This window comes from Agelaius tricolor, unplaced genomic scaffold, assembly GCF_023055355.1.
Source record: "Agelaius tricolor isolate 1412-34295 unplaced genomic scaffold, bAgeTri1.0.p SCAF_49, whole genome shotgun sequence".
NCBI lineage: Eukaryota > Metazoa > Chordata > Aves > Passeriformes > Icteridae > Agelaius > Agelaius tricolor.
Genome location: NW_027269309.1, coordinates 309,876 through 337,124, shown reverse-complemented (window position 1 = coordinate 337,124; position 27,249 = coordinate 309,876). Strand labels below are relative to the sequence as shown.

The window sequence follows — 27,249 nt, the reverse complement described above, 5'->3', positions numbered from 1 at the left end:
AGTAATTTAAGCACCTCCCAAGTTTGCTGCTTACGTGTGATGTCAAAATCCAGAGTACTGGGTGTCATTTCCCTGCTGATGCTACAATCTGCCTGTGATGACTTGCAAACTCTTTTCAAGAATTCCTCTATTTTTATTTTCTTTTCTTCCTGATGGCCTGTTGTTTTTCTCCTCTGCCCTTCAGCAAGTGGAATGACACAACTTTATTAAAGATACAGCTCTGTTTTGGCTCATTTCACATCATCAGTTTCTGCTTTACAAAAGGAAAGTGATAAAAAGAGAATTTTTGGCTCACCTTGATTCTTGTGACCTGTTTTTTTTTCACACAGTATTTTTTTTTCTTCTTCTTTTTTAAGGGAAGACACACCATTTTGGTCCTTACTGGCTCTTTCCTGTGAATCCCAGAGTATTTCGTTATCTGTGAAAAGAAGTAAAGTACTTAATTTTGATTATAGGTATATAAATTAATTGGTACATAACTATATTCATACTCTGTGTATTGAAAGACAAATGCAACGGGCTAACATTTTTCTTTAAAGAACACTGTGAACTTCAGGTATTGACAAGAACCATCAGGTATATTTACAAGTAGAGTGTTTTGAAAATTTGGAATTTGGAGGTGACCCTTATTAATGAATCTCAGCTGTAATCAATAACTAGCACTGCCAAGCTTTAAAATCCAGCCTGCATTGTGAAGCCACTGCCATGTTCATTAAATGACAGCAAACACACCAAAAGAAAGCATTACTTACAGAGAAGCTGTCCAGGGGTGGAGAGGAGAATCTGAAGACAGAAATCTTCTCCATGTGCTGATGGGCTTTCTCTCTTCTCCTTCAGGGTGACAGGACAGGGGTGTAATCTCAAACTGCTGCTGATTTAAGCTGCCTGATTTGATTTCTTTTTACTGTGGCTGGCTGTCTTGAAATCGTGTGTCTATATCCTTGCTCAAATCTGTTCAACATTAGCATAGGATGTGAGAGAGCTCAGGCTTATGGGAAGGAGTCTCTCTCCAAGCAGCTACAGGATGAAACCAGTGTTAAATAGGCATGTCCTGGAGATTAAACACTGAACTAGTCTTCAGTGAACAAAATACCAAGCAACAGCATGACCTGGTGACGTATCATCAAAAGGCCTGAGAGAATAAACTGAAATTTTAATACAATTTATGCCCCACTTGACTTCCAACGTGTACATGAAAGTCTTCCAGGTCTTCTGTGTTAAGGGACACGTGAGTAACTTCAAAGCAGCTCTGGTTTTTGCTCTGGAAAACGCTGATGCTCATTTTCAACAACAGTGTCAAAAGCCTGAAAAATAATGATGGATTCAAAATGCCATTTGTTAGAACAAAACTCTTTAGATGTGAACATGCTCTGTATCTGAGAAATCAAAGAAAGAAAATTAAAAGTCTACTTAGCAGCCAAACAGCACAAAAATTACACATGTTCTCTGTTGTGAGTTACTCATTGTGTTCACACTCTGTAGATTGCCAACCTCAGTACCTCCGTAGAAAATGAACATGAGAAAAAGTGGTAAAGTAAGTAAGAAATGAGACAAAGCAAGGGAAGACGCAGAGGAAACAGGAATTAATCAAGGAGAAAAGACTGCCAAGTTCTGTCAATTTGCTGGGTGCAGGTACAGGGGTTAAGGTGCATTTTCTTTTTCTAGCAGGCACTGCACTTGCACAGGTCAGATAAGTGGGGAGTAAGCAGAGAGTAGAGAGTCAATCTAGGAAAATGGATGCCAATACGAATCTCAAACACAACAAGAAAGCTACAGCTGGATACTCTGCATTCCTCTTAGTTCCCTCCCACCACATAAAATATCACAACTGTAATCAAACAAAACAAAGAGGATAAATCGTGTTTAGCCAGCAGTGTTTCCAAAGTGACTGGAAATACCTGGAAGTCTTTGATAAAGAAAAATTCTATGACTAGTTTTTACCTAGAAAAAGCCAAACCTACTGATACATCTCCCCTTAATACCAGGGAATCTGCTGGATATTCTAACATACATTCTATGTTTACAGGATTAGTCTAGTCAATGCTCCAGAAACCTTGTAAATTCAGGCATGGAAAAAAAAAAAAGAAAAAGGAACAGTCAGAGGTGTTTCTTTAAAAGGATCAAGCAGCTGGCAAAAAATATTGCCAGCTACCTTTTCATGCACCTGTGAGCATCACCAGTCCTCCCTCATGAACAATTTCAATGTTAAACAGTCCTGTTTTTAGAAGGGAACTAGCTGATAGAAACAGAGAATTTTATGAGCTGAATACCTTGTTATGGCTCAGAGCTGCCATGAGAAGTAACTACAATTTGCTTTCAAGTTCTAGGAACTCAAATTCTGTCTATGGCAGTGCTAAAGAATTATGGAAAAATGTAGATTGAAAGGCATGGCTGGAAGCCACCAAGTTTATCTTTCTGCTTCAAGCAGGACTAATCTCAAAACTACATCAGGTTGCTCAGGACATCATCCAGCCATGCTCCAAAAGTCTCAAAGGATGGAGTCCCCACAACCTCTTCAGGTGCAGCCTCTGAGGAGTTCTACCACTCTGCACCTGAAGAAGTTTTTACCTTACACCCCAGGCGGAGATTTTCTTGTTGCAGCTTGTGCCCCTTGCCTTTTGTTCCTTTTTCTATTCCTCCACCTCCAAGAGAGTGTGCCTCCCTCCTCTCCCTAATATCTCCTCAGGTAGAAGACTTTTATTAGATGCTTCCTCCCCATCCTCCTTCTCCTCACTAGGCTGACCAAGCCCAGCTCCCCTGGTTTCATCTTGCTTACAGGAATACAAATGTCCAAAGAATCAAGGAGGTCTGTGATGTTAATACTGCCAGGACAGAAAACAGTAAACCTCTAGTGAAGACAGTGCTTTGAACACACTGATCAGCAAATGTTGGCTTAAAGCTCTGCATTCCCCCAAACAGGCATGTCATGATCACTGGCTGTCAGTAAGCTCCAAAATTAGCTACCCTAATCAAAATTTTCTCCTTCAGATCCTTGCTGAATATTCACATTCGTCAGCCTAGACAATATTTGGCTGTCCTGAAAAACCTGGTCAGGTTCCTGAACATATGCCACGTCCAGATGGTGACTCCAGGAGTGCTTGCTCTGCGGTGTCCACTGAAACAATGCTACTCCTTGTGGCAGAATCACAGGGAAAAAGCTGTCCAGTTCCTCTGCTCTGTGGCTGACAGAACCTTCCCAAAGGTGCTTCAGGCCCTTTTCCCCCAGGGCTTCTGCAGAAGCTCCTGTGCTGAATTAGCGCTGAATTAACTGAAGGTGACCTGTGAAATCTCATCTCCTGTACTGCTTCTGCCAGTGCCTTGCAAACTCTGGCAGTATTTTTGGTTGGCTTTCTCTCAGAAGCCAAGAACAGGAAGCTTTCCAAAGAAGTCTCTGCAGGAACCCACTGGGATCTGTGGGGGACACAATCAGTTGGAACAATTATAAGATTTGTTTACTTGCTGTTAGCAAAGCTCAGCATTTCTTGCCAACATCTAAAAAGCTGCCACAGTGGTCATCCAACATTTACAGAGAAAACTTGGTACACATGTGGAAGAGGGGCACTGAAAGATGAACCCTGTGGTCTGTACAGTGACCACACGATGTGAAGCTGAGCCACACTGGAGTTGGTACAGAAATAATTCATCAGCTGCAGGTGTTTCCCAAAGGAGCTGAAGTGGCTGCCCTGGGCACACTCCCACCCACAATGCCACATGACAACAGATGACAGGGAGGCTCTTAGAGGCCAACTCTGGGCATGGGGAAAGAAATAAAATCTGGTGATCCCTGGCAGAGTATGGATACCCCAGGTCTTACCTCACCTTAATATTAAAAAGATTCTCTAATCTACCTGCAGGGGGTTGACAGACACCACAGATTTAGTGGTATGGTGTTAGTGACATGCATAACAGCAATGTATTTTTGTTTTTAAGACACCAGGAGGGAGATTTACCTGTGATTATTATTAATACTATTTGTAATGTTAAACTGGAGATAAAAATTTACTTTCTGTAGTTAATCTAGATTAAAATAATGTTTGAGTTGTCAGAGGTGTGTAAGAGCTCTATGTGTCATGTGGATATTTAAACTGACAGAACTAACTTTCAGTCACTCAGGATTCCTTTTCAACTCTGGAGTTACATACATCTATAATTATTATTTCCATATAAAGGCTAGCAAGTATTCAATTTGGCCAGTTAATAATGTATTTCATGCATCTCCTCTGTGCTTGAGCCAAGTTAGGAGCCAAGGGAGACAGACCCCAGCACTGCCAAGTCTGTTCATCCCCTTTCAGGCTTTTGCTGCCTGAGCAACATGTCGGTGTTGTGAGTCTTGAGGTGGGCAATTCAAAGACTGCTTGGCTGTTTCTACAGCACATTTCAAGTAAAAAAATGCCCAAAATCTCAAGAAAGGAGAGGAAAGTCTGGTGTTCCTTCTGATAAAACCAGTACTTGGGAACTGAGCCTGTGCTGACATGTGCAGGTGACCAAATGCTGCATCTGAGCAGCCAAGAGGGGCCCCATGGCCAGAGAGCAGCTACACCCCAGGTCCTGCTGAAGGACAGGGGCTTCAAACACAGCTTCACCTGCCTCCACCTGCCAGGCACCAAAGCCTAACAGGGCTGGGACTAGCTAAGCAGCCAACAGCTGCTTTCATCCCTATTGAAGAGCACATTCCAGGAAAACCACAAGGTCAGCCCCCACCACTGTGACCATGCCAGCTGCTCCTCACGTGGGGTTGTGTAGATGATTTATCTCTAAATGTGCCCTCTCTTTTTCAGTTGCATCTTGTTTGCTGCATCACTTCTCTGATTTCCCTTGTTTCCTCTAAATTCCAACGTTCTGCTTCATGCTTCCAGCTGCTCTCGTCAACATTTTCACGGGAAAACAAACAAATTCTTTATCCCATGGTCCCAGTTAATAAGAGCCGCTACAGGAGTTCAACCTCCTTCCTACCTGGTTTTGCCCATCTTCATCATAAGATTATATAAATTAAGCTTCCAGAGCTTACTTATGAGAATGCCAGAGAAGGCAGTACAATTATGAAGATAAATCAGCAACCATAAATTGGAAGTACAGTCTTACTCGGCTAAAGAAACTGAACGTCTGAGTGGAACTGTAACTAATATCCAGGGGGAAGGAAACTTTGCATTCACTTTGAAAGCCTATGCAGGAGTCATTCTTCACAGCAGAAGAAAACAGAAGGGTTGGTGCATGTGCCCCTGTTACCAAGGGCTCAAGAGGACAAGCAACAGCATCACATCTATTATGATTACACCAATAATTTTAAGGGATGTGGTAGTGGACATGCTGCCCACAAGGGCAAAATCAGCATGATAATAACAATGCAAAATGATAATGAGTACATAAATCCCAACTAACTATATCCTAGCTGGGATGATAAAGTTGTCAATAACCCCAGTGGATTACCACAAGGCCTCTTTACAAGACAGAAGCTTTCATCAACAGGATATATCACATTCTCCACGTACAAATTGGAGATGGCTGTTTGCATAGAAAGATCTGCTCAAATAATTCTTATTTTTCCTGAGTGGATGAAATTTCATGTGAAACATTTCACTTCTATCCATATAATTTGTACTGCTAGTGAAGACTGCAAAGCAGCTCTTCTGTGGGGTGACAGCTGCTCCCAAACACAGATACTCTGGACCTCTGCAGGTGAAACCGATGCAGGCCCACAAAAGCAAGGATTCAGACTGGAATAATTGTAATAAAACTGTATGGGTGAGAGAGGTCAGCAAAATGTTCTAAGGATCTATGGCACCAGTTTCAGCATTCTGCTCTGCTGACAGGAGATTTACCTTCGTAACTGCAAGGCTAAGAGAGCTCTAAGGTAGAGGGCTCAACTTTTCCCTTCAACTAAGACGCATTCTTGTCAGGAGTGGAACATTTTACACTGTGGTATTTTGTGGGTTGATGAAAAGATACCATTGTTACTTCAATCTTATTTCAAGACTCTTATAATCATTGAACAGATACTGAATGGCGAAACCAGTTCCTTTTTTGCATGTGAATAAATGAGAGCTTTGCTAATGATTTTTCATAGGGCTTTTTTGTTCTTTTACTGAGGTTTCTTCAATTCCAGACTGATCAACCCTGTTGCCAGAAAATACATATCTTAAGGACAAGCAAGATCACATTTGAAGAAACACTTCCTGTTAAACAGATTATATCGTCCCCTCTAATAACTTATTTTCAATGAAAATTGGCAGTGAACTGAGCAGGAAACCTCTGACCAAGAAGAAACTCTTCAAAGTCCTCCTAAAAGCATTTCAAATAGAACACATCAGAGGTGAGAACCTGAAGCTAGTGAGTACTCCAGCAACAAGGAATAGTGAAACAGAAGGAAACTCCTCCCTAAAGAGGCCTGGATCACCCAGGGAGGAAGCAGGACACCTTCACAATTGCACACCGAAGATAAGGATGCAGGCAAAACCAAATTCCTCACACAACATGTCTATAATGCTCTGACTACAGCCTTACCCCTGTCACCCTCAAAACATCAAACTCTCCTTCTACCACCAACACTTCCCCCACATGGAAGGGTCAAATACAACCCCACCATTCTCAACTTCCTCACTGGTGACTTTTGAAAAGAGCCTGTGCAGCCCAGTCTGTGCAGCACAGTAATCTGAAAGCAAATGCACAGGTGACATCCTCTGAAAAGAAAATCTCAATTCCTCTATCAATTCTTACACAAAGAGCACACCAGCCCCTCAAATACCAATTCATGAACTTTGAGAACACCACTCATGACAGTCATTCAGAACAGCAGAGAAATACATCATGTTTTTGAAAGAGTCACATGGATAAGAATAGCATTAAAAAGCTTTTATAGAAAGAGAGACACTCTACTCATTGTATGCATTGAACTCAAACACCATCCTAAAAACTGCACCAAAAAAAATCCTCAAAGAAGTGTCCACCTATGGTGGAACATTCTACCAAGGGATGGAATATTTTCTGCAGAGCCATCCCTGCCAGCCTTTAAGCTGACTCCCAACCTTGCTAAGCTTATCTCAGAAGGAAGCATTTTGTGCAGAAAATGAGAATAGAAAAAAGCAAGTACAACTTGTCAAAACCTTCCCTTCCACCTTCCTGCAAGGACCTTCTACCCCAGACACCAGCACCCCCAGGTCTCATACATGAGCTTTCCTGGGAAGTCATATCCAATACCTGGGCCTCCCACACTCCCACAGCTGAGCTCAAATAACTGCTGAGACCAGACTGAAGTGGCACAGAGCACTGACACACACAAACACACCTCACTGCTGCAGCTCTCACGTGGTAACCACTCAGTCTCTGACTGTCTCTCACTCCTGATCCTGGAGGGAGCCCTCCAGCCACAAACCTAGGAATAAAACTTGCTAACATTTCAAGACAGCAAAACACTGCTTCTCAGTCACATTATAATTTCCCACAGTCTCCACACTCTCCCCCTCACCACACCCCACCTCCCTTTCTCAGCCTACACCTCCTGTAATCATTTGCACATGCCAGGAAACATTGCTCCTCTTTCCCTACAAAGACAAGTATTGTCTCATTTCTGCTTTCCTACAAATCAGCACTCCCTCGCTGAACCTGACAGCTCCATTTCCTGTCAGAGATGATCTGATACCAACTCACAGCTCTGAGGGATTTTCCCCATTTGCAATCCAGTCTGAAAGCAAGCTGTCATCTTTAAGCCAGGCCTGAAGGTGGCTTGTGTGCCTGAAAGCTTTTTCTTTTAAAACAACGCTCTTTGGTCTAATGAAAGACATCACCTCTGCATATGTCCTTAGGCATCATGGGCACAACGATACTGCCGCTTTTATATAGTTTAAAAATCAAGACATATTTACAGTCCAAGTAAACTTTTAGTCCTTATCAAAATTTAAAACATGATTTTGAATCCCTAAAGGCCTAAAGACACCTCGTTCTTCCCAAACCATTAGGACTGTGGAAATTGGAGAGATATTTTGTGAGGCCACTGTGAAATTCTGATTATCAGCCTAAACTTTTTACAAGACATCACTATCCTTAATCAAAGGTTTGAAAATAGAACAGAAAGAGTTCATTGCCTTTAGAGAGTAAGATAAAGCTAGAAAGATGCAGAAACTCTTCATGCTTAATAAGATAAAAAGAGTTGTCCCAATCATCAGTCTCCCTTAACTATCAGCCAGCCCCAAACTCTGACAGAATAAGGAATTCCAGAGTGTGAGAAAACAAATATGGATCAAAACAAATGGGCAACTCAAATGTCTTCACTCTCAACGTTCTATTCACCTTTACAACTAACTTTATTTGCCCTTGGAAAGTATTCCATTTGATACAATTTCAACACTATTTTATTCATCTTTTCCCTCCCAGAGTTCTGGTTTTTGTAGCAATTAAGGCCCAAATCTTGATAGACGTAAGAAGCCAGCAGACACACTCTTCTCTTCACTCCTAAAATTCACACCATGCACAGCCACAAACAAATAAATACTATTATTTTCCCATTTAAGATAGAATATGTATTTAGAAAGCATCTGAACCACTGTATGGGAGGTGAAAGCTCCACCAAGCAAACACTTTCTAGTTGAAAGCCTGTCAGTGTGTCTGCATCCAACTTATCCTTGCTGGGAAAAATGACCTGCACTCTTACCATCATGATTAGAATTTCCCAGGGTCCATGGCTCATCTGAGTCAAAGTGAGTGTCTCCTCCAATTCCTGGTCCAGGAAAGTATGCATGAGCCAGGAATCCACCTTCTCCATCAAACGGAGAACTGTCTCCATGGAAACCAGAAGCAAAAAAGATCATAATATCTGCCTCCTTTCTGTCATTTTTAATTTCATGGTAAGGGACCTCTTCAAAGGTAAGTGGTGTCACTCTCTGCCAAACATCAAAGGCCTGACGAATGGCTCTCCTTGTATCAATCTCGCCAACCTTGGGGGTGTAGTTGTGTACACTGTGGGAATGAGAAAGAAGGGATGTTTCAATTTGCAGAATACATTTGAGACTTATCAATACATAACCACTCAGTTTCAACTCCCAACAGGAAGTTTTTTGCAGATGCTACTCTGTGCATGCAAAGTTTGGCTGTTACAAAAGAAAGTTACCAACAGAACTACCACCCTGATCTGAATTCTACATTTATTAACAAGAACCTTCATAATGCTTTGGTTGATTTTGGATCATTTCCTAAAAACCTTTCAAATCTGGGTGTAGACAGCTGAGTAACTTGTTTTTAAAATGTAAATTACTTCAGATTTTGTCTGAAGTTATGCTAAGATGGAATCTACTACATGAAAAAAAAACGGATCACTAAAATTCGTTTTGAGAAACAAACTTGCAGTAAACTACACAACCTTACTTATATGACCTGCTTCATTCTCCAAACTACTTAAAATATTCTAGAGGTCATAAGGGTGATGGATCTGCCAGTTTTGTGCAGCCCAGTCCATGAGAGCTAAAGATACAGAGTTTGGGGAGAGTAAGAGGCATTTAACTGCACCTAAATGTCCCATAGTTCTAAACCTTATGTTAAAAATACTGTTCATGAGATGTTTTGTGCATGTGCACATAATAGCCTCATGATCTATTAAACTTGACTTGGGGAATATAAAGTATCTATGTCATGGGAACAATTTTCAGTCTTTTAATGAAGCTGGCTCAATTTAATATAAACGCACTGTAACACATTCAGTGGTGAATCAAGACACCCATCATTTGAATGTACACAACAAACACTGAAATTGGAAAGCTAAACAACTACTGGTTTGACAAGGGCAGCAGTGCAGTCATCTGCAAAGCTCCTTCTCTTGCTCACACATATGCTCAAGACTTATTTTATTTATATGACTCCATACCACCTTCCCCTACGGCCCAGAAAAAGGTTAGAAGAAGGATCTGATTCTCAGACCTTTGCATACAGAAGGTGTCCCTTCACAATTTGAGTTAAAACATTATTGGTGGAAGCTTTGAACTAGTGCCCAGAACTAGTCCTTCCTCCCCGTCTCTGTAGCCCCTCACTGTAACTTGAAGCATCCTGCTCCTTTCTCAGAATTCTTGGCAGAAGAGACAGAGGGCCCCAGTCCCTGATCCTCTTTCCCCTTCACACCATCATGTTCTTTCCTACACATTCTGGTACTTTTCCCATGCTGGTCACTCGCATTTCTACCTCTTCACCACACACCTTCTTTCTTAGTCTTACCCAACTCTTCTCCTTAATGACTACATCCCTAATTTTCACTCCTTTGCAATCTCCTTTCCCCCTCCAAAAAATTTAAAAGGCTGCAATTTCAACTACAGGGTGGGTTAATTTTAATTTGAAGTGACATTCCTATTGCCAGGAACATCCACTGACCATCTTTCAGAAACTGCCTTCCAAAAGCTTTCAGCCTGACTGACTCAGAACACCTCTCTGGGAAACAACTGCCCCTCTGCAACATGCCCTTGACACCTGTAGCTCACCCCAGCTGGCCTAAGTCTGGATAAAAGCAAGAGTTCTACTACAGGGGCAAAAGTAAAACCTCTGCAAAAATAAATGTTGCAAATCAGTAGAAGGAGAAAGCATCTCATCCCCAAACAGTGATGGTCCTTTTGCTTTAATGGTTTGTTAAAGGTGACACATGATGTAAAGACTAGAGCCTTAGATTTCTAACAGAAGAAAAAAGGCCTTTTACGAAGATTTTTCTACCAAAATTACACAACTGATGGCTGCAATTCAGGTGCCTTTACTGATCAGTTATTTTCTAATAAATAATAACAGACTTGATAACACTCTTCAGTTACTCCAGTGCTCTGACAGTATTCCCCCCCCATCATATTCTGAGAACGAAAGCCCAGACTAGATATTACAGGGAGGATCCAGTTTCAATTTAAAAGTACCTACAAATTATGCATGCCAAACCAGTACAGACCATTTTTTCCCCATCAAAAAGGGGGAGGGAGGGGGCTGTACCTGTAGGTTATGTGCTTCTGTCTCCACTTCTGCCCAGTGAGTGCATACCGCTTTTTCCTCCGGCTGCGACGCAGGTGGGGATGATCCGGAACTCCACATCGAGGCTTCTTCATCCACCTGCAAGTAAAGGGAAAAAAGCAACAAGCTACACTAAGAGTTTGGAAAAGAGATTCCAAACAGCTCAGGGGGTGACTGGAAGACCTCTGAGAGATGGCCAGTGCTGACACCAAGAAGGGTTCAGTCCTCCCTTTGTCAGGTTTATCCTCTGGGTTCTGCTACCCACCTCTGCTGGCAATCCACACACCAAAACCATTTCACTTCTCCGTGTAGAAACACAGAGTCCAGATCAGGTAGTCCCTATGCTCAACAAGAGCTTAATCACGATAATGCCACAAGAGACCCAAATCAAAATTGCAGGTGGGTGTCCCCTGGGATCAAACTCACCTATCACCTACTGGATCCACTCTCCATTTGGTAAAGTGGTCCTGTGTCACTGAAAAAAATCCAGTTAATACCTCACTAGGCAAAACTGAACAAGTGCAAACACAGCCCTCCCAGATAATAACCAAGGCTTTCATCTGGAATGACCAGAACAGATCCCTCCAGTCTCTGGGTCACACACACCAAATTCCATTAGGTTCGCCCCATAACCCCTGACTCTTGATGTCACTCATGATGTAGGAAACTCTAGTCTCTACTGCCAAGTGAACTGCAAGAGCAAAGTCCTTTGCACAGGGATCTAGGCAGTATTATCACAGAACTTCACTCTCCTTCCCTACCCCCTTTACCTCCAGCCTTGACAGATCTTTTGTTTCTTTCTTACTGCAGCTTCGGGGTGGTCAAACACTCGCAGAGGTTGCCCAGAGAAGTGGCAGAATCTCCATCCTTGAAGATATTAAAAACCCAACTGGAAATAGTCCTGGGCAGCCTGCTCTAAATGTCCCTCTTTTAGCAGAGCGTCAGAGTAGATGAACTCAAGATGCTCCTTCAATGATTCTCTGACAGAATCAAGGAGAAATAGACTGTTCCTCAAATTACACTTGCTCATGTGGACACACTCCAGAGAAGCCAGAAGTGGCTTATGGAGGAACAAATCTGCCCATCACTGCATGTGGCAGCTGGGGAAAAAGGAGACCAGGGCAGAGGCTGAGGAACTACAGGTACTAGTCTCCACAGGTGCCCAGTCACATCCTTTGAGACTTCGCAGTGCATCCCAGGAGAGCAGAGCCCAGGAATAACACAAGCAATCTCTGGCCACAGCCTCCTCCTAAGCAGACTGGCACTGCCTCAGCCACTGGACTTCTTCAGACATTTCATGCATTTGATCCACTCACTCTGATGGCAAAGGCAAGTGACACAAAGCCCCTAAGAACACTTTGCAGGACATGCCACTGAAGAGCATTCTAGCCAGTGCTGGCCCATTTCTCATAGGACACCAAATTCTCTCCCCCCTCCGCAGTAAGGTTTCTCCCACATCCTTGGCTATCCAGAGGACAACTTTTGGCCTCCAAATGCAGACATTCCTCCATCAACTGCAGCCAGCCAATGGCAAGTAGTCCACACTTGTGCCTAAACAATGTACATTTTATTCACCAAAAAATATTAACCCCAGACCTTCAGGAAGGGAGAGTCTCCCATCACCAGTAGATGGTTTACAGGACTTTTGGACACCTTTTAAATTAAAACCAACCAGACACACAGACACTGTGCCTCAGCAGAAAATTCTTTCAGAACACACACACCTGCTCCCTATTCAGGCAGCCATGCAGCCCTTTCCTGATTCTGCTTCCTGTATGTAATTCTGGTTGCTTATAAATTTCAATGCAGTCATCTGTTATCGTCTCCCCACCAAGAACAGAGCAAATGAGAGCTGTTATACACATTGCACTGTACCTGACAAGAACCCAAGCTGTGTATATAAAGCCAGCACAGATCTTCCCCACTTACATCACCTCACATTTATCAGCACTGTACATCTTTCAGAAATCCAGGCAACCTGTGGAAATTGGATCTGTCTTGCCCACACAACTGCTGCCACCTTCAAATAAAATCAGTACATCTGAGATTTGCTTTCAGAAATATCAATTCAACCTGAACACACTGTGTTTTTCCAAGTGTCCTTTATTTGTGCTCTTTTGCATTGCTTCTAGCACTTTCCGAAAGAGACCTCAAGCTTACTGTCACTTGTATTCTCCCAGATTATTTCCTGAGTTGTCAGGGTTTTTTTCAGTTCCACTCATATGTTATGATACAATGTTTTCACCATAACCTTACACAAGCCATAGTCTGAATCAGGTTTTCACCTCTTGAGCTTCATGGGAACTCCAGTAGCCTGAACATCAGCATCATCAGGCCCTGACTATAGTCAGAAAATGACCTTCTGTTTTATCCTTACCATTATCATCTAGAAGATAAAGAATTAACAGAGCAGTAGTGCTGACACACCAGCAGGACCTCACACCTCAGCATCTGTTTCCTGTAAGAACACCTTGCCAAGTTCACAACACTTGCCCTATGCCCAGTTGGCCACATGAAGTCACCCACACACAGTTCCACCCATTGTTATCAAAGCCAGAACTGCAGAGACCCCACAGAAAGTGAATTCCCTCCAACAGCCAAATTCCCTGCCGGTTTGCCAGCTCTAGGTACAGGCACAGGAGCATGGGGCTGTTCCAGAGGAAGGTGCAATACCAACCCCTGGGCCTTCAAGGACTTCTTGAGCCAAAGCTTCCAAGGCAGAGCTGCTGAGACTCATGCTGCCCATGGCCCCTAACTCCTCATTTAAACCATATAAATACCCCATTTAACTTAGGCCTGTCTGAACCCCCATATTCCTCCACAGTTTGTTCCAGAGCTCAGATACTGCCTGTCTGAAGCCAAGGAACAGAGCTCAGCTACCTGGTTGGAGCTCAGCAGCACTCGAGCTGTCGTCAGCCTGAGCTAATGTCAAGCTGAGAATGTTTATCTGGATCAGTTCCCTGCTTCAACTTACTTCCCAGACATATGGGCCCTGCTCTAATCACATGGTACAAATCCAGCCATCTCCTCTCCTCTCAGCAGAGCAGGTCTGTGGCAAAATATCCACAAAGCTGTAGCTTGCTGCTGCTAATCATCTGTAGCTGAGCTTTATGATAGTCATTCTCTACTGAGTAGTTTGGATACCCCACTCTATTTCCAGGGGAAATCATCACATCAGAAACAACAAAAGACAATTACTTGAAGCAAGATTCAGATACTTATGGTTGATTCCCCCCTCCTTATTTTTTTTAATGGGAACACCAGTAACACTGGATCATCAAAATTTATACTTGGCACTCTTGAGGCACAGACTATTGCATTCCTCCAGCTGCTTGGCATCAAGAAACAAGCAATTTCCAAAAGCAGTGACATCCAGTTCTTGTCCAGATACAGCTGCTCTCCCCAGCTCAGGCTCCAAGCCCTTCACAAGACTCTCCTAAAGAGAGGGAGCTGTCACTCTCAATCCCCTACTCTTGAGCTGGTGGGAGTGGTATCTTTAAACAGCTGTGGTACACCCCAAGGTGAGAGACCTGCACAACAGGCTCAAGACAAAGCACAAGATGCTTCCAACAGAGTAAGATCATTTCTTGGTTCCTTCCAAGGCCATGTGATTGACCATGACAGAGACAAATCACCACTTTTGTTCAGCACTATTGTGCCTTCTCTCCAGCATGCTCCAGGATTATATCCTTGCCCAGTTGCTCACAAAACCACAGTTCAGGCACCAGCTAAAGGCAGACACAAAATTTGCTGAGGCACCATCAGTTGCAGGGTCTGAGGAGGCTGTTTTATGTATTCTCCTTGCTCTCTTTACAGGAAATTACATATCTTCTACTGAATGGACCCCCACCCAAACTTCCTTTTGGGTACTAAAAAGCATCACCTGTGATGATGCTTCTTTTCATCTCCCACTAGCAGCACCTGCATTGTGCCTTCCACATGCTTGGGTACCAATCTTGGAGGAAAAAACAAGCTCCAGATTTGAGGGCATGTGGGAAAGGAGATGGGAAACTTTAGGCTTCCATACTAAGTGTAAATAACTCTGATTCTTAAAGTCACTTTAAAGAGACAGAACTTATGATACTGACAGAAGTGACAGAAAAATTCCTAATTGCAATCTCAAAACTCCTAACAAAGACTGAAACAATGGCTTAGTAAATGCTTGAGTAATTCAGAGCCCTTGGAGGCAGGCTGCCTTGCCAGCTCTCTTCCTTCTGCTCAGCTTCCACAACCAGGTCTGAGGAAGTGATAGCCCAACACAGCCCAGGCAGATGCCCCTCCAGCTCAAACGACAGGCTCACTGCTAATAGCAATCTGAACCTCTTTCTCCCTTCATCCAAATTCTAGGCAAATTCCACCCTGCCATACAACATATGGACCCACTGACTCAGGACAGATGGAGGCAGAGCAACCCAACATGCCTCCAAAGCACACCAGTGTTTGGTTGGAGCTGAGGTCTCAAGCTTTTGAGACTTGAGTTTCAGAAGAGGGAACTATTTGGGTTTTCCAAACATCAGCCTTTGGGTGTTCATGCACTGATCAAGCCCAGCCCACAAATACAAAGTCATAAAATGTGGGCAATACCTTCCTTTCTTTCAGAAAAACTTATTAAAGCAGGGACTCCCATTCGCAGTTTGCACCGTTCCCCTGTCAGCCACAAGGCAGAAGAAGCAGCTCCTTAACTTTCCAAACTAGCACCCCAGTATCACAGCTGCTTCTTTCCCCATCCCTTTCCAAATCATCAGCATCCCAAATCCAAGCTTCTACACACCAACTGCACACACAGAGCATTGCTCGATGGCTCTGCTTCAGCATTCACCTACAAACCATGTTATTAATGGCAAACATCTCAGATGGAAAATCCCCACCTTTAAAAAGCACTTTGTTTTCAAGTCATTTGAAAATCATACAGGATTCTCTCTGTCCCTCAATGGAGAACAAGGGGCTTTTCCTGTGAGCCAAAGGAGGGAATGCTACATTTACTGGAGAGATAGTCCCAGCCCAGGATGATCTCCTCCTGTCCAATTCACTAATTTCTTCTATTTCTCCCTCTTCTTGCAGTCTGGAAGGCATAAAACCAAGCCACTTTGTTCTTTACATTATTTGGTTACTTCATGGCCCTTCCTTTTGGGCTACCACGTCCCTTTTGCCAGCAGTGTGCCCTCTGAGGGGAGATGAAGAACCAGGCAGAGCATGCTCTGAAAGGGTCTCCTAATGTAGCAAGGCAGGGCCCAAGCAAGTTCCATCGGGCTTTCTCTTTTTGCTCAGCATGAGATGCTTTTTTCCTCAGAAAGCCTTAGTAAGACCTTCTCTGCATTCTGCTATAGTTAGCAGATGCTCCCCAGACCAACAGCAGATGGATCCAGCCACTACACGACACCCGGCAGCAGACAAGGAGCCACTTCCACACCACCCTTTGGAGCCCACATTGAAGAGAAGATGAAAAAACAAAGTCCCTGCCAGTCCCAGGCAATTTACACCAATGCATCTGAGCTATCAAAACCCTGATCACAAACAACAACACATGGCCAACATACAGCAGAGAACATCTAATGTCCAACCAATGGCAACTATGGGCAGCTAAGTAGCCTTGACTACCATCATCAGACTACAATAACTCCCTTCAGTTCAAACTATGGATCTCCACAAATAACATCTATAGAGATGCACAAATCCATTAATTAGGAAATAGATTAGAAGCCATTTCTGGAGCCAGAAATTCAACCTAAATTCAGACAGAGATGGAAGTAAATTAAACCCTTGATGTCTTCCACTTTGAAAAGCTCACAGGATTCACCCTTTGACTGTGCACCAGCAATGGGAATCTGTGCTCAAAGAACAACAGTAACAAGAGCTTCTCCTCACACTCACAAAAAATACTGTCAGTATGAAATACATATTTCATACTGAAATATGACAGTGCATTAAGAAAGAGAAAGACAAAAGTAGCCTATATTAATCTTACTCAATAGTTGTCTGGTCCAAAACTCCTGTTACTGGGATTCCATAAAACTGTTGCATAGTGGCAACTGCAGACTGCACAGCTTTTCCTGACTGCAAGGGAGACATTTGGCTGTCAGATGGAAGTAAGTAGCCATAAGTTTTTAACCAACCCTGAAAAAGAAAGAAACAGATGGTAAGATGCCACAGTAAGTTTTCAACATAACAGTTCAGAACATTTCCTCAAAAGAAAAAGTGACAAACTAGCCCAAAATATTCAGCCATCTCTCTTTTTTTGGTTAGGTTTGGTAATATCAGATGATTCCTAGGAAGGGCTGAAGACCCAGCTTAATATCACCTGTCCTGACAGGACAGGCAGACCTGCCACTTAAAAATGAGCATCATCTCTACTGAGCAACTGGGGCAGACTTAAGTCTTTGGAGCACCAGAAATGCCCAAGAAGCTTTGTTGTTGTTCCAGGGACTTCCTGTGCACCCTGTCCTCTTGCCATCACGAGACTCCTCAGTCCCCACAGCAGCAAGCTCCCAAGAGCCCACTACACACTGCTGTCTCTGGACCATCATTCCAAGAAAACAGCTTAACAGTTCTGAGAAATCCCGGGAAAAACAAGTTCACCTTTGCATTTGCAATGAACACAGGAGTAATTCTAAAAAAACCCAAATGAACCCAAACAAACTAACAAACAAACAACAGCAACAAAATCCCCAAAAAACCTAAAACACAAACAAAAAATCGAACAACCTGTTTAGGTGGGTGTTTCCTCGACTAATAGCTAATACCAGCCAACTGTCAGAACAGGAAAATAGCCAACTCTCCTCAAGGAGTTCTGTCCCTTTTCCCTGCCTCCACCCTAGAATGTAGCCTTAGATAAAACTGCATATCAAACTTGTCAAAATGCTACGGACAGCATTTTCAAAAACAAAAAATTTTTCAGAATTTTTTCCTCTCCTGTCTTCCCCTCCCTCTAATAAAGCCTCTTATTTGGCCTTATCATAAAGCAGAGCAATAGGGCTCAGGAGCTCAGTCCCTGGGTAGGGACCGGGTGCCCGAGCTAGCTCGCTCATGCCAAGGCCGCAGGGCTACCATCTAGCAAGCATGGTGATTATCAGCTCTATAGTGATTGCAAATTCTTAGGATTTCAGCTCTGCTTGCTAGGTAGTGGTGCCCCGGGCTTGAGGCTGCAGCACACGGAGAGAGAGGAGAAGGAGAAGGCGCAGGCTGTTCCACGGAGATGGCTTTATTTGGGGAGGTCCGTGAAGGGTCTCTGCTCTTCTTCTTTCTCCCCTAATGGGGTACAGTATGCTTCTTTTATAGGGTTGGAAAGGATCCAAGCTTGACCAATGGTAAGGGGTTAACATGACATTGCCTTATAGGGTTACAGAGATAGGTTAAGGGGTGGAGGACAGGAAAACAGGAATTTTCTTTTGCTGTTTCAGCATTCCTATTGTTCATATCCTCCATGGTGCTTTTCCTAAATCTATGGGGTTTACTACATCCCTCACTATTTCCTCATATCACATTTGATATGAGTAGAAATCAGAATATTAAGTAACAATAACAATAGCAACAACAATAGCAGTAGTAGAATAAAAACTTGTTTTTATGAACTTTTCCCCATAACTTTTCATGCACACTCCCTAGTGCTTCATTCTTCTGGTTGATTCAATTCTTAGACCAGGATAATTATGAGACCAGCATATATCCTATAAGCTTTTCCCCAATCAATCTGACCCACAGGACAGTCCTCACCACATCAGCACTGATAAATCATCTGCATGATCTGCTCTCCCACTGACAGCATGATCACTCAGGGAAGGGGGAGGGAAGATGCTTGCTCTCCCTTAACATAACATAGCAGCAGGAAAGGGGCTCAAGTCAGGAGAAGCAAAAGTGGGAGAACAATCCCTGTTTCTTTGTGGCAATAAGAAGATGCCAGAAGCTATTAGGGAGAGGGAAGGGCCCTGTTTCCAAAGCAGGAGAAAGAATCATAGAAGGGCTAGAAGCCCGTCTCATTCCACTCCCCTGCTATAGGCAGGGACATCCGCCACTATGGTCTCGGTTGCTCCAAGCCCTGTCCAACCTGGCCTTGGACATTTCCAGGGATGGGGCAGCCACAGCTGCTCTGGGCACTCTGTACCTCCCCATGCTCACGTTCCTTCCCAATATCCCATCTAACCCTGCCTGCTAGCAGTAGGAAGCCAGTCACCGTGTCTGTCCCTCCAGACCCTCCAAAGTCCCTCTCCAGCTCTCTTGGAGCCCCTTTGGGCACTGGAAGGGGCTGTACTGTCTCCTCGGAGCCTTTTCATCTCCAGGTGAACATCCTCAGCTCTCCCGGCCTGGCTCAGAGCAGTGGAGCTCCAGCTCTCGGAACATCTCCATGGCCTCCTCTGGCCTTGCACCAGCAGCTCCTTAATGGTCTTGTGTTAGGAGCCCCAGAGCCGGAGGCAGTGCTCCAGGTGGGGCATGGACGGGCATGCCAAAGTCCACCAAGGGCACAGACAATCACCAGTGGCTTCAGACAAGGCCAAGCTGCAAAACTGCTCCGAGACCATCTGCTATCCCTGCCTTGGCCTCTGACAAGTACAACAATGCTGGGACATTCCATAATAACCAACATTAGCTCCCCTCGATCAGCAAGAGCACAGTAACCAAAACAGCTCGGAGTGGGGCTGCCCTCGCGTATACCCCCTTCGCTCCCGGCCGCACTCGGAGCGGGAACGGGGCACCACACGATGGCCACCCGGTCACCCCGAGAAGCTGCTCCCGGAGACTGAAGCTTATGATCACACAGGAGGAGCACGGCTGCTTCTCCGGCCGGTCCCAACCTGCCAAGGCGAGGCCGGAGGAGCTGTGCTCGCACACTCGAGCTCAGCCCGGCCCTGCGGGAGGTGATGGAAGGTTTCTGGCGGAGGAGGCGGAGGAACCGCTGCCCGCCCAGCTTTCCGGCCCACCCCGAGACACCCAGCGCACATCGCGGCCCCGGGACGCCGGTGGCAGCGGCGGCCCCGCCCGGCCCCGCTCGCGGACCTACCCGGCCGGTGCTGGTGTCGGCGGCGGCGCGGAGCAGCGCGCAGAGCAGCGGCAGCAGCGGCCCCGCCGCGCCCAGCGCCCGGCGCGGGCAGCGCGCCATGGCCCCGGCGGGGCCCGGCCCGGGTCGGCACCAGCGGGGCTCGGAGCGCTCCGGCCCCGGCGCCGCGGCTGCGGCTGCGCGGCTGCCCGGAAGGAGAAGGGGGAAGGGGGACGGCGAAAGAGGAAAGGGAAAGGGAAGGCGGGCAGCGGAATCCGCTGCTTCCTCTGCCGGTCGGCCCGGGGCTGCCCCGCGGGGAGTGCGGCCGCGGGTCGCCGTGACCGGCCGGCGTGTTGCAAGGAATATGCAAAGTTTTCTTAAGAAAGGCTGTTATTCGGTGTGACCATCTCCGGAGAGAATGTGATACCAGCTGCGGGTAGCCGACAGCAGGACAGCTGGAGGGGCAGTCAGCAGGGACATTCCTCAGGGAATGAGGGCTGTGTCGTGCAGATATTTACTAGCTCTAGCTTGCGGAAGGCCTTCCCAGATGAACTGCTATGTACCAGAGGTAGCGGGCGGCGGATCAAGCCACGAACTTCACCAGTCTCTCTCCTTCCAATTGCACCCCATTTCCCAAGACACTTCCAGCACATCAGGATCAGCAGGACTCCCCATGACAACTGCACAACCAGCCCCATCTCTCATAGGCTACAAGAGCCCTTTTGTCCTGTCAGGCCAAATCATAGCTCCCTCCTGTTCCCCCGCAATTCGGTCTGCTTGCAGGGAGGGTATTGCTTGCTGCAGGCACCCAGTTCTGCCCCTGAGCAGCTTGGCACCTTGGAGCCTCTTCTCAGCCAGGTAAGCACTGAAAAGTACCAGCAGTCAGAAGAACTTCCCTCTGCTGCTTCAGCCCAGCAAGATCACTCTTGGTTCTGTTCTGAATTTTCTTTTTTTCATGCCCTGTCCTGGAATAGGAATGACAAGCCCACGTTCCATTTGGGGCATACTGTGTAACCAGAGGGGCTGTGAGGACGGAGGCAGGCAGCAGTCTGTTCCTCTGTCCCCTCTGATCATCAGCCCCTGCCAGGACTTTGGGCAGAGAACTCCTTCCTCCCACTCTCCCTGAGCTCCTACAATTCTGCTCTGTAAACTTCAGTGTATTTCTCTGCAGGGACAACCCTATGCTCTCAACAACACAGTCTATGCCAGCTGACATGGAGCTATCAGATGCTTCTGAGAATCCTTACTGTGACTCAAATGCACTACAAAGCTGAACTGATCTTTTTTTTTTTCAAAATGATAGAACTACAGAGGTCTGGTTAAACCTTCCTGGGGGTGTGAGTTAAACTCATTTCTTCTCAGCAAGAAACGAGTGTGCTCTGCAGGGACTCCTCACAGCACCACTCTGTCCTGTCTGCAAAAAAAAATCAAGGTGTTGGCAACACAAGGGACAGTTGTTCCCAGCTCGATGGGCCCATGGTGCCTCAGGCCATCGGGGCTGAGATGCCACCTCTAGGTGGGCACGAGAGCCAGGGCTGGATGTAACCATGGGCAGCATCTCCCAGGTTATCCATGATTGTGAGACGTGAGCTGCCATCAAGCAAGCTAAGCAGATGAAGCCCCCCTGGTATGGGGGCCATGGTTCAAACAGAATATGGCGAGGCCTGGCAGATTGACTACATCACGCTGCCTCAAGCCCACCAAGGCAAGTGCTACATGCTCCCAATGGTAGAAGCCACCACTGGAAGGTTGGAGACCTACCCTGTGCCTCATGGCACTGCCCAGAACACCATGCTGGGCCTTGAAAAGCAGGTCCTTTGGAGGCACGGTACCTGTGAGAGAATTGAGTCCAACAAAGGGACTCATCTCAAGGACAGCCTGATCAACACCTGGGCTAGAGAACCTGGCACTGAGTGGGTATATCACATTCCCTACTGTGCACCAGCGGCCAGGAAAGGTCAGCAGTGCAATGAACTCTTCACAAACACATTGAAGGGAATGGGGGGATGGGACCCTCAAGCAGTGGGAGCTGCATTTGGCAAAGGCTGCATGGTTAGTTAATAGCAGAGATTCCACCAACCAAGCTGGCCATGCCCAATGTGAAGCCCTGTGCACAGCGGGTGGAGACAAAGTTCTGGTGGTGCACATGAGAGGTGTGCTAGGAAAGACTGTTGGGATTAATTCTGCCTCGAGCAAAGACAAACCCACCTGTAGGATTGGACTTGGTGGGTGATGCAGAAAGATGGATCAACACAATGGACATCTCCAGGGGACCTTGTTTTTGGGGTGAATTGCCCAAGACACTGTGCCTGTATCCATATCTGCATCTGTGTATCTATGTATGTATATAATTGGGATAATGTATGGATTTTTATAGTTTAAAAGTCAAAGTTTGATGTAACATGTTGGTATGGGAAAAATTCAGGGTGGAAAATGTTGTGTGTTTGGGGTGGTTTTTTGGGGAATTTTCTCTCCTTTGTTACCTGAAAAGGGGGACGTGGCAAGGAGAGGGCAGTTGATGCCTGTGGGGAATGAATTGCCTGTGGGACAACTGAGATGCAAAAGAACTGGCCAATGACTCTCCCATTCCACTGGAAACTTCCAGGGAGGGAGGGCAGGGTTGGGCACTGGCCTGCCAAGGGAAGAACCAGCTGGCCATGCTAGGAGCAGGGCACTTTGGGCAGTTTTTGGTGATGGACCTGGCACTGCTTCAGGATTCTCCTTGCCATCCATAGGTGAGCCCATTGGTTGCTGCAGCTGCTGGTTGACGGGGACTTTTCCACACTCGCCATCACCAAGGAAGATCCTCACCATCTGCGTGGGTGCTTGGGGGGAAACAGGACCACCCCACCTATTCTCTGTCTCTCTGGAGAGAGGGAGCCCCAGGGGCTGCTTGGCTGGAACCAGAGCAGAGCTGGCATGGCCAGGATACTGCAAGAGCCGGGTGAGAAGCTGGGAAAAGCAGAGCCCCAGCTTCCCTGTGTCCCCGAGGCTGCCGTTAACCCCTGGGCTGGCTCAGGGCTCGCAGCCGTGGCCCCTGAAGCCGCCTGGGCCGACAGCGCCCCCTGGAGCCAGGGCAGAGTCACTGCAGCCACTCTGCCTGGCCTCAGCTCACAGCGCCCTCTGCCGGCTGAGGTCAGAACTACAGCAAAGGCAGAACTGCTCAACGGGTGGGAAGAGTCTGGCATTGCTTTGGGGGCGCTGCTGCTTCTCTCCCTTCTTCACCTATATATATATATATATATATGTGTGTGTGTGTGTATTCTAGTGAAGAAGTGATATTTCTCTTCCCATATCTTTGCCTGGAAGCCTTGTAATTTCAAGTTATAATGATTTGGAGGGAGGGGGCTATCTCTCCATTCCAGGAAGATTCCCAGCTTCCTTGGAAGACACCTGTCTTTTAAACCAGGACAATCTGCTATCATTAATGGAGAAATTGACCTTGGAGGTAAAGGAACTCACAGATATTAGGCTTCAGCCCTTGCCTAGGAATTGTTCCTGATCTTCTATGGCTCGAAGAATAGACTTTGATTGATCTCTACAGCCCAGCTTTTACCTCCCTCAGAGTGCTCCTTTTCACAGTATGTCACACCAGTCTGGCACAGTTCCCATGCAGGTGACCTCCACTGGTACCAACAACAGGACCACTTTACCCACCACCAGTGAGAGGGAGCGTGGATCATTCAATTTTTCCCACATAAGATATGGAGCATAAATCTCTGTTGCAAATCCTGCCAGTTCTTCCTGAATTTATACACACAAGCAAAGATGTCTTGCACAGGATCTACCTTCTTGGATCCCTGGTGATCAGTGGCACAGAGTCTAGCGGTGGACCCTGGAAGGACAATGCTGAGCCCAGTCCTTCCTGAGTGCTTTGTCAGTAAACTGGGTGAGGGGGCCAGGCTGTGCCCTCCCAGAAACCAGGAGCAGTGGCTGATCTGCCAGAGACAAGTGCTGCCATGCAGAGGGACAGTTCAGCAAGGGGGACAGTCCAATGACAAGTGCTGAGTCCTGTCCTTGGCAAGGAACAACCACAGGCAGCGGTGACTGCTGGGGGCCACCCAGTTGGAAAACTGAAGTTTGCCCAGGTTCTGCTGGACACCAGGATGCCCATGGGCCAGCAATGTGCTCCTGCAGCAATGCAGAACAGCGTCCTGGGCTGCACTGGGAGCTGTGTCACAGCTGGCAGAGGGAGGGGATCCTTTCCCTCTGCTCCACACCAGTGAGGCCAGCCCTGGAGTGCTGGGCCCAGAGCTGGGCTGCCCAGGACGGGACACAGGGACAGACTGGACAGAGTCCAGCACAGGGCCATGAAGCTGATGGAGGGACTGGAGCGTCTCTGCCATAAGCAGAGGCTGAGAGAGCTGGCCCTGCCCAGCCTGGAGCAGAGCAGGCTCAGGGCATCTCATCCCTGTGGATGAAAAGCCAGGGGGAGGCTGCAGAGGGGACAGGGCCAGGGACAGCCCCGGGGGCCTCGGGCACAAAGTGACCCACAGGAGGGGCCCTCCGAGCTCAGGAGACACTTCTGCACTGGGAGGGTGGCCGAGCACTGCCGCAGGTGCCCGGGGAGCTGGGGGAGTCTCCATCCCTGCAGAGACTCAAAAGCCACCTGGACACATCCTGGGCAGCCGGCTCTGGGTGGCCCTGATGGAGCAGGAGCTGGGCCAGGTGACCTCCAGAGGTGCCTCCAGCCTCCCCCAGCCTGAGATTCTGTGACTCTTGAGAACAAACAGGCTGCAGCTTCCTAAGGACAAATGAAAAAGCTCCACACATGGCAGGTTTCTCCTGCCCTCACCAAAGTGGTTCATGGCACATGTCTCCCTTCTGCAGATTCCTCCCTGGAGTCAGGATGCTCCTCAAGGTCACGCCTTGAGGCTGAGAGAAATGTTTGCCCATTATCATTGGTTTGGGTGAGTAGCATCAATCTTTAAGAATTGGTTATTGCTGGCTTGACAGAAATTGCTTCAATGTTGCTTCAAAATATAATGCACTATACTGGAAGTTAGAGGTCTCTGCACTGGGTAGTAAATAAGCCTGATACAGATTTATTAGTTTAATGGCAATCATAAGAAACTCTTTATTTTTCTATAAATATATCTTTCATCCTATGGAACACAGTTGTATAAAGGTTCAATTACACCTATACTATCCTTTAAACATAAACTACTGACTAAGTCTAAAACTACATCCAGCTGCAGCCTGGCTCCTCTCTGAGACGTTCAGGAAGCAAGGAGGTCCCTTCTGCACCTTGTGTCTCCTGCCTGCTCCCTGCACAGCTCTCCAGGTGGTGCTGTCGCTCCTGGGCCAGCTGTGACTGCAGCAGGGACACCTGAAAGAGGCACAAGGCCCGGCTCAGACAAGCCCACGCTGGCAGGAGCACCTGCAGCCCCACGGTACCGGCTCTCGGGGCAGACACAGCCTCCAACTCCAGCCCTCACCAACACTCTGCCCTTGGGCAAGGGCAAAGGAACAGGCTCCCAGACACAACAGAGCTCAGAGCACCAACAAGTCCACTTCCAGGCTGCCAAACCCTTCCCACGTACATCCCTCAGCCACCACAGGTCTATTACAGACACTTCCAATGGGATTTAGGAACCCAGCTCTGATTTCCAAAGCACACATTTGGGCCACCGACCCCTTTCTCCACAGGCCGTGCCTCAGTATGAGGGCTGCTGCTCCTCTGAGATACTGGAGGACTCTTCTATTTCAGACTCGTGGACCGGTAAGTTAAAGTAGTCTGGAGGGAACACTCTCCTAAAAGTTCTGATTCTTCTCCTTTCAGGGTCCACCTGCACATTGGATGGGAGAGAGGGTCACAGAAACCTGTCAGCAAACATGGAGCAAAAGGACCTCTGGACATCAAGGCAAGGAGATCCCTGCTCTGAGACCCTGAAGTGCACCAGACAACAGTGGGGGCAAAAAGCTCTCGCTGGAGGCTGTGCAAGAGAGGCCAGTGTGTGTGTGCAGGGACACGGGGCCAGGGAGGGAGGCAGCACAGTGAAGGTGCCCTTGTGAAAGCCATGGGCTGCCACAAGAGAGAGAACAAACAAAGGGGTGTGCCACAGCAGGGACAGGGAGAGGCAAGGCAACAAGCAGAGGTCTCCAAAGCACTGCCTGAGCTAAGGTGCCAAGTTCCAGAGGAGCCTGAGGCTCTGCAGAGGCAGTGAAAGCCCAGTTTACCTGCTCACCACTTCTGGGCACAGTGGATAATTCAGGCCTCTCTCCCTTCTCCTTCTCTGCTGATGCAAGTGGTGTCTTAGATTCCAGACTGGTCCTTGAGCCACCTAACAGCTGCTCCTCTTGTGCTCCAACAGCCTGCTGGGTGTTCAGAGAGGAGATGATGCCCATATTTCAAACACCACAGAAGCTGTTCCTCAGAAATCTCAGTCTCAGGCAGCATCCTCAAAGCACCAGCAATGCAGCTGCTGTTCAGCCCTCTCGGTACAAAACTCAGCTGGGTTTAGTTCATCACTCTGCTCAGCTGCTCCATTCCCTCCCATACTCAATTCCAAATCCCCAAGTGTTGCCTCCCCTTTTGTGGGCACAGGAGAAGCAGCTCCCCATGCCCGGCTTTTGGCCTGGAGCTGCTTTGAACAGCAAGCTCCAGAGCTGGATCAGTCATTCTGGGTGTGCCAGGAATCAATCTGGCAGTCAGTGGCCTCTGGCTGGAGCCAGGCAGACAGACAAGGCTCTTTACCCAAGCAGGCCTGCACTGACAGGGATAGAGACCCACCTCTTCATGGGAAACATCTCTGGAATAATTCAGGCATGTTGCAGTGGACTGAAGATCAATGTCAGTGCCTGCCTGGATACAAGTCTTTCCCTTCAGGGAGCCCAGGCGTTTCTGCAGAGCCCCTCTGGCAATTTTACACTTGTTCAGTGCAGCACTCAGAGTGCTCCCTCTTCCTTCCTTCAAAGCAGCAGTCCCATGCTTCAACTCTTCCTGCATGGTTTCCTTTTCACTGTCCAATTGCTGCATTCTTTCCTGCTGACTTTGCAGGTTGAGTGTATCCATTTGATTCTTCTTTTCCAGATATCTCATCTGCTGCTGGTACAATTCCCTTTCATGCTGCCAAAACAGGGAGAAAAAGGGCCACACATTCCCTCTCTCACTTTGCTTTTCATACCAGATCTGGACTCCTGCTGCAGGGGCAGGCACAGGCTGCCCCTCTCTCTCAGCCTCTCAGCATGCTGCAGAGCTTTGCTGGGCCCCCCTCCCCTTGATGCTGCATCTTTCCCAGCTCACTCAGCCCATCCCAGCTTCCCTTCTGCCCTTGCCTGACCTCCTGCAGCTCCACTCCAGGGCTCCTTTGGGGTGG

The 27,249-nt window shown here is 47.0% G+C and overlaps 1 protein-coding gene and 1 long non-coding RNA gene across 3 annotated transcripts in view; one reads left to right on the top strand and one right to left on the bottom strand.

The window, feature by feature from the left end:
• MMP24 (matrix metallopeptidase 24) overlaps positions 1-20,148 on the bottom strand; it is a 42,658-nt gene extending 22,510 nt beyond the window's left edge. The window contains exons 1-4 of one of the 2 annotated variants that reach the window (XM_071455476.1): positions 19,955-20,148; positions 16,928-17,076; positions 10,945-11,061; positions 8,645-8,949 (exon numbers count right to left, since the gene is read on the bottom strand). In XM_071455476.1, the coding sequence (XP_071311577.1) occupies positions 8,645-8,949; positions 10,945-11,061; positions 16,928-17,076; positions 19,955-20,053 (670 nt within the window). In that variant the 5' untranslated portion in view covers positions 20,054-20,148. The remainder of the gene's footprint in view (positions 1-8,644; positions 8,950-10,944; positions 11,062-16,927; positions 17,077-19,954) is intronic. The other variant, XM_071455477.1, reaches the window with a different exon arrangement.
• LOC139604329 (uncharacterized) lies at positions 20,102-23,223 on the top strand. The gene is made up of 2 exons (XR_011683943.1): positions 20,102-20,788; positions 21,102-23,223. It is a non-coding gene; the product is annotated as an uncharacterized lncRNA (long non-coding RNA).
• Positions 23,224-27,249: the final 4,026 nt, after the last annotated feature.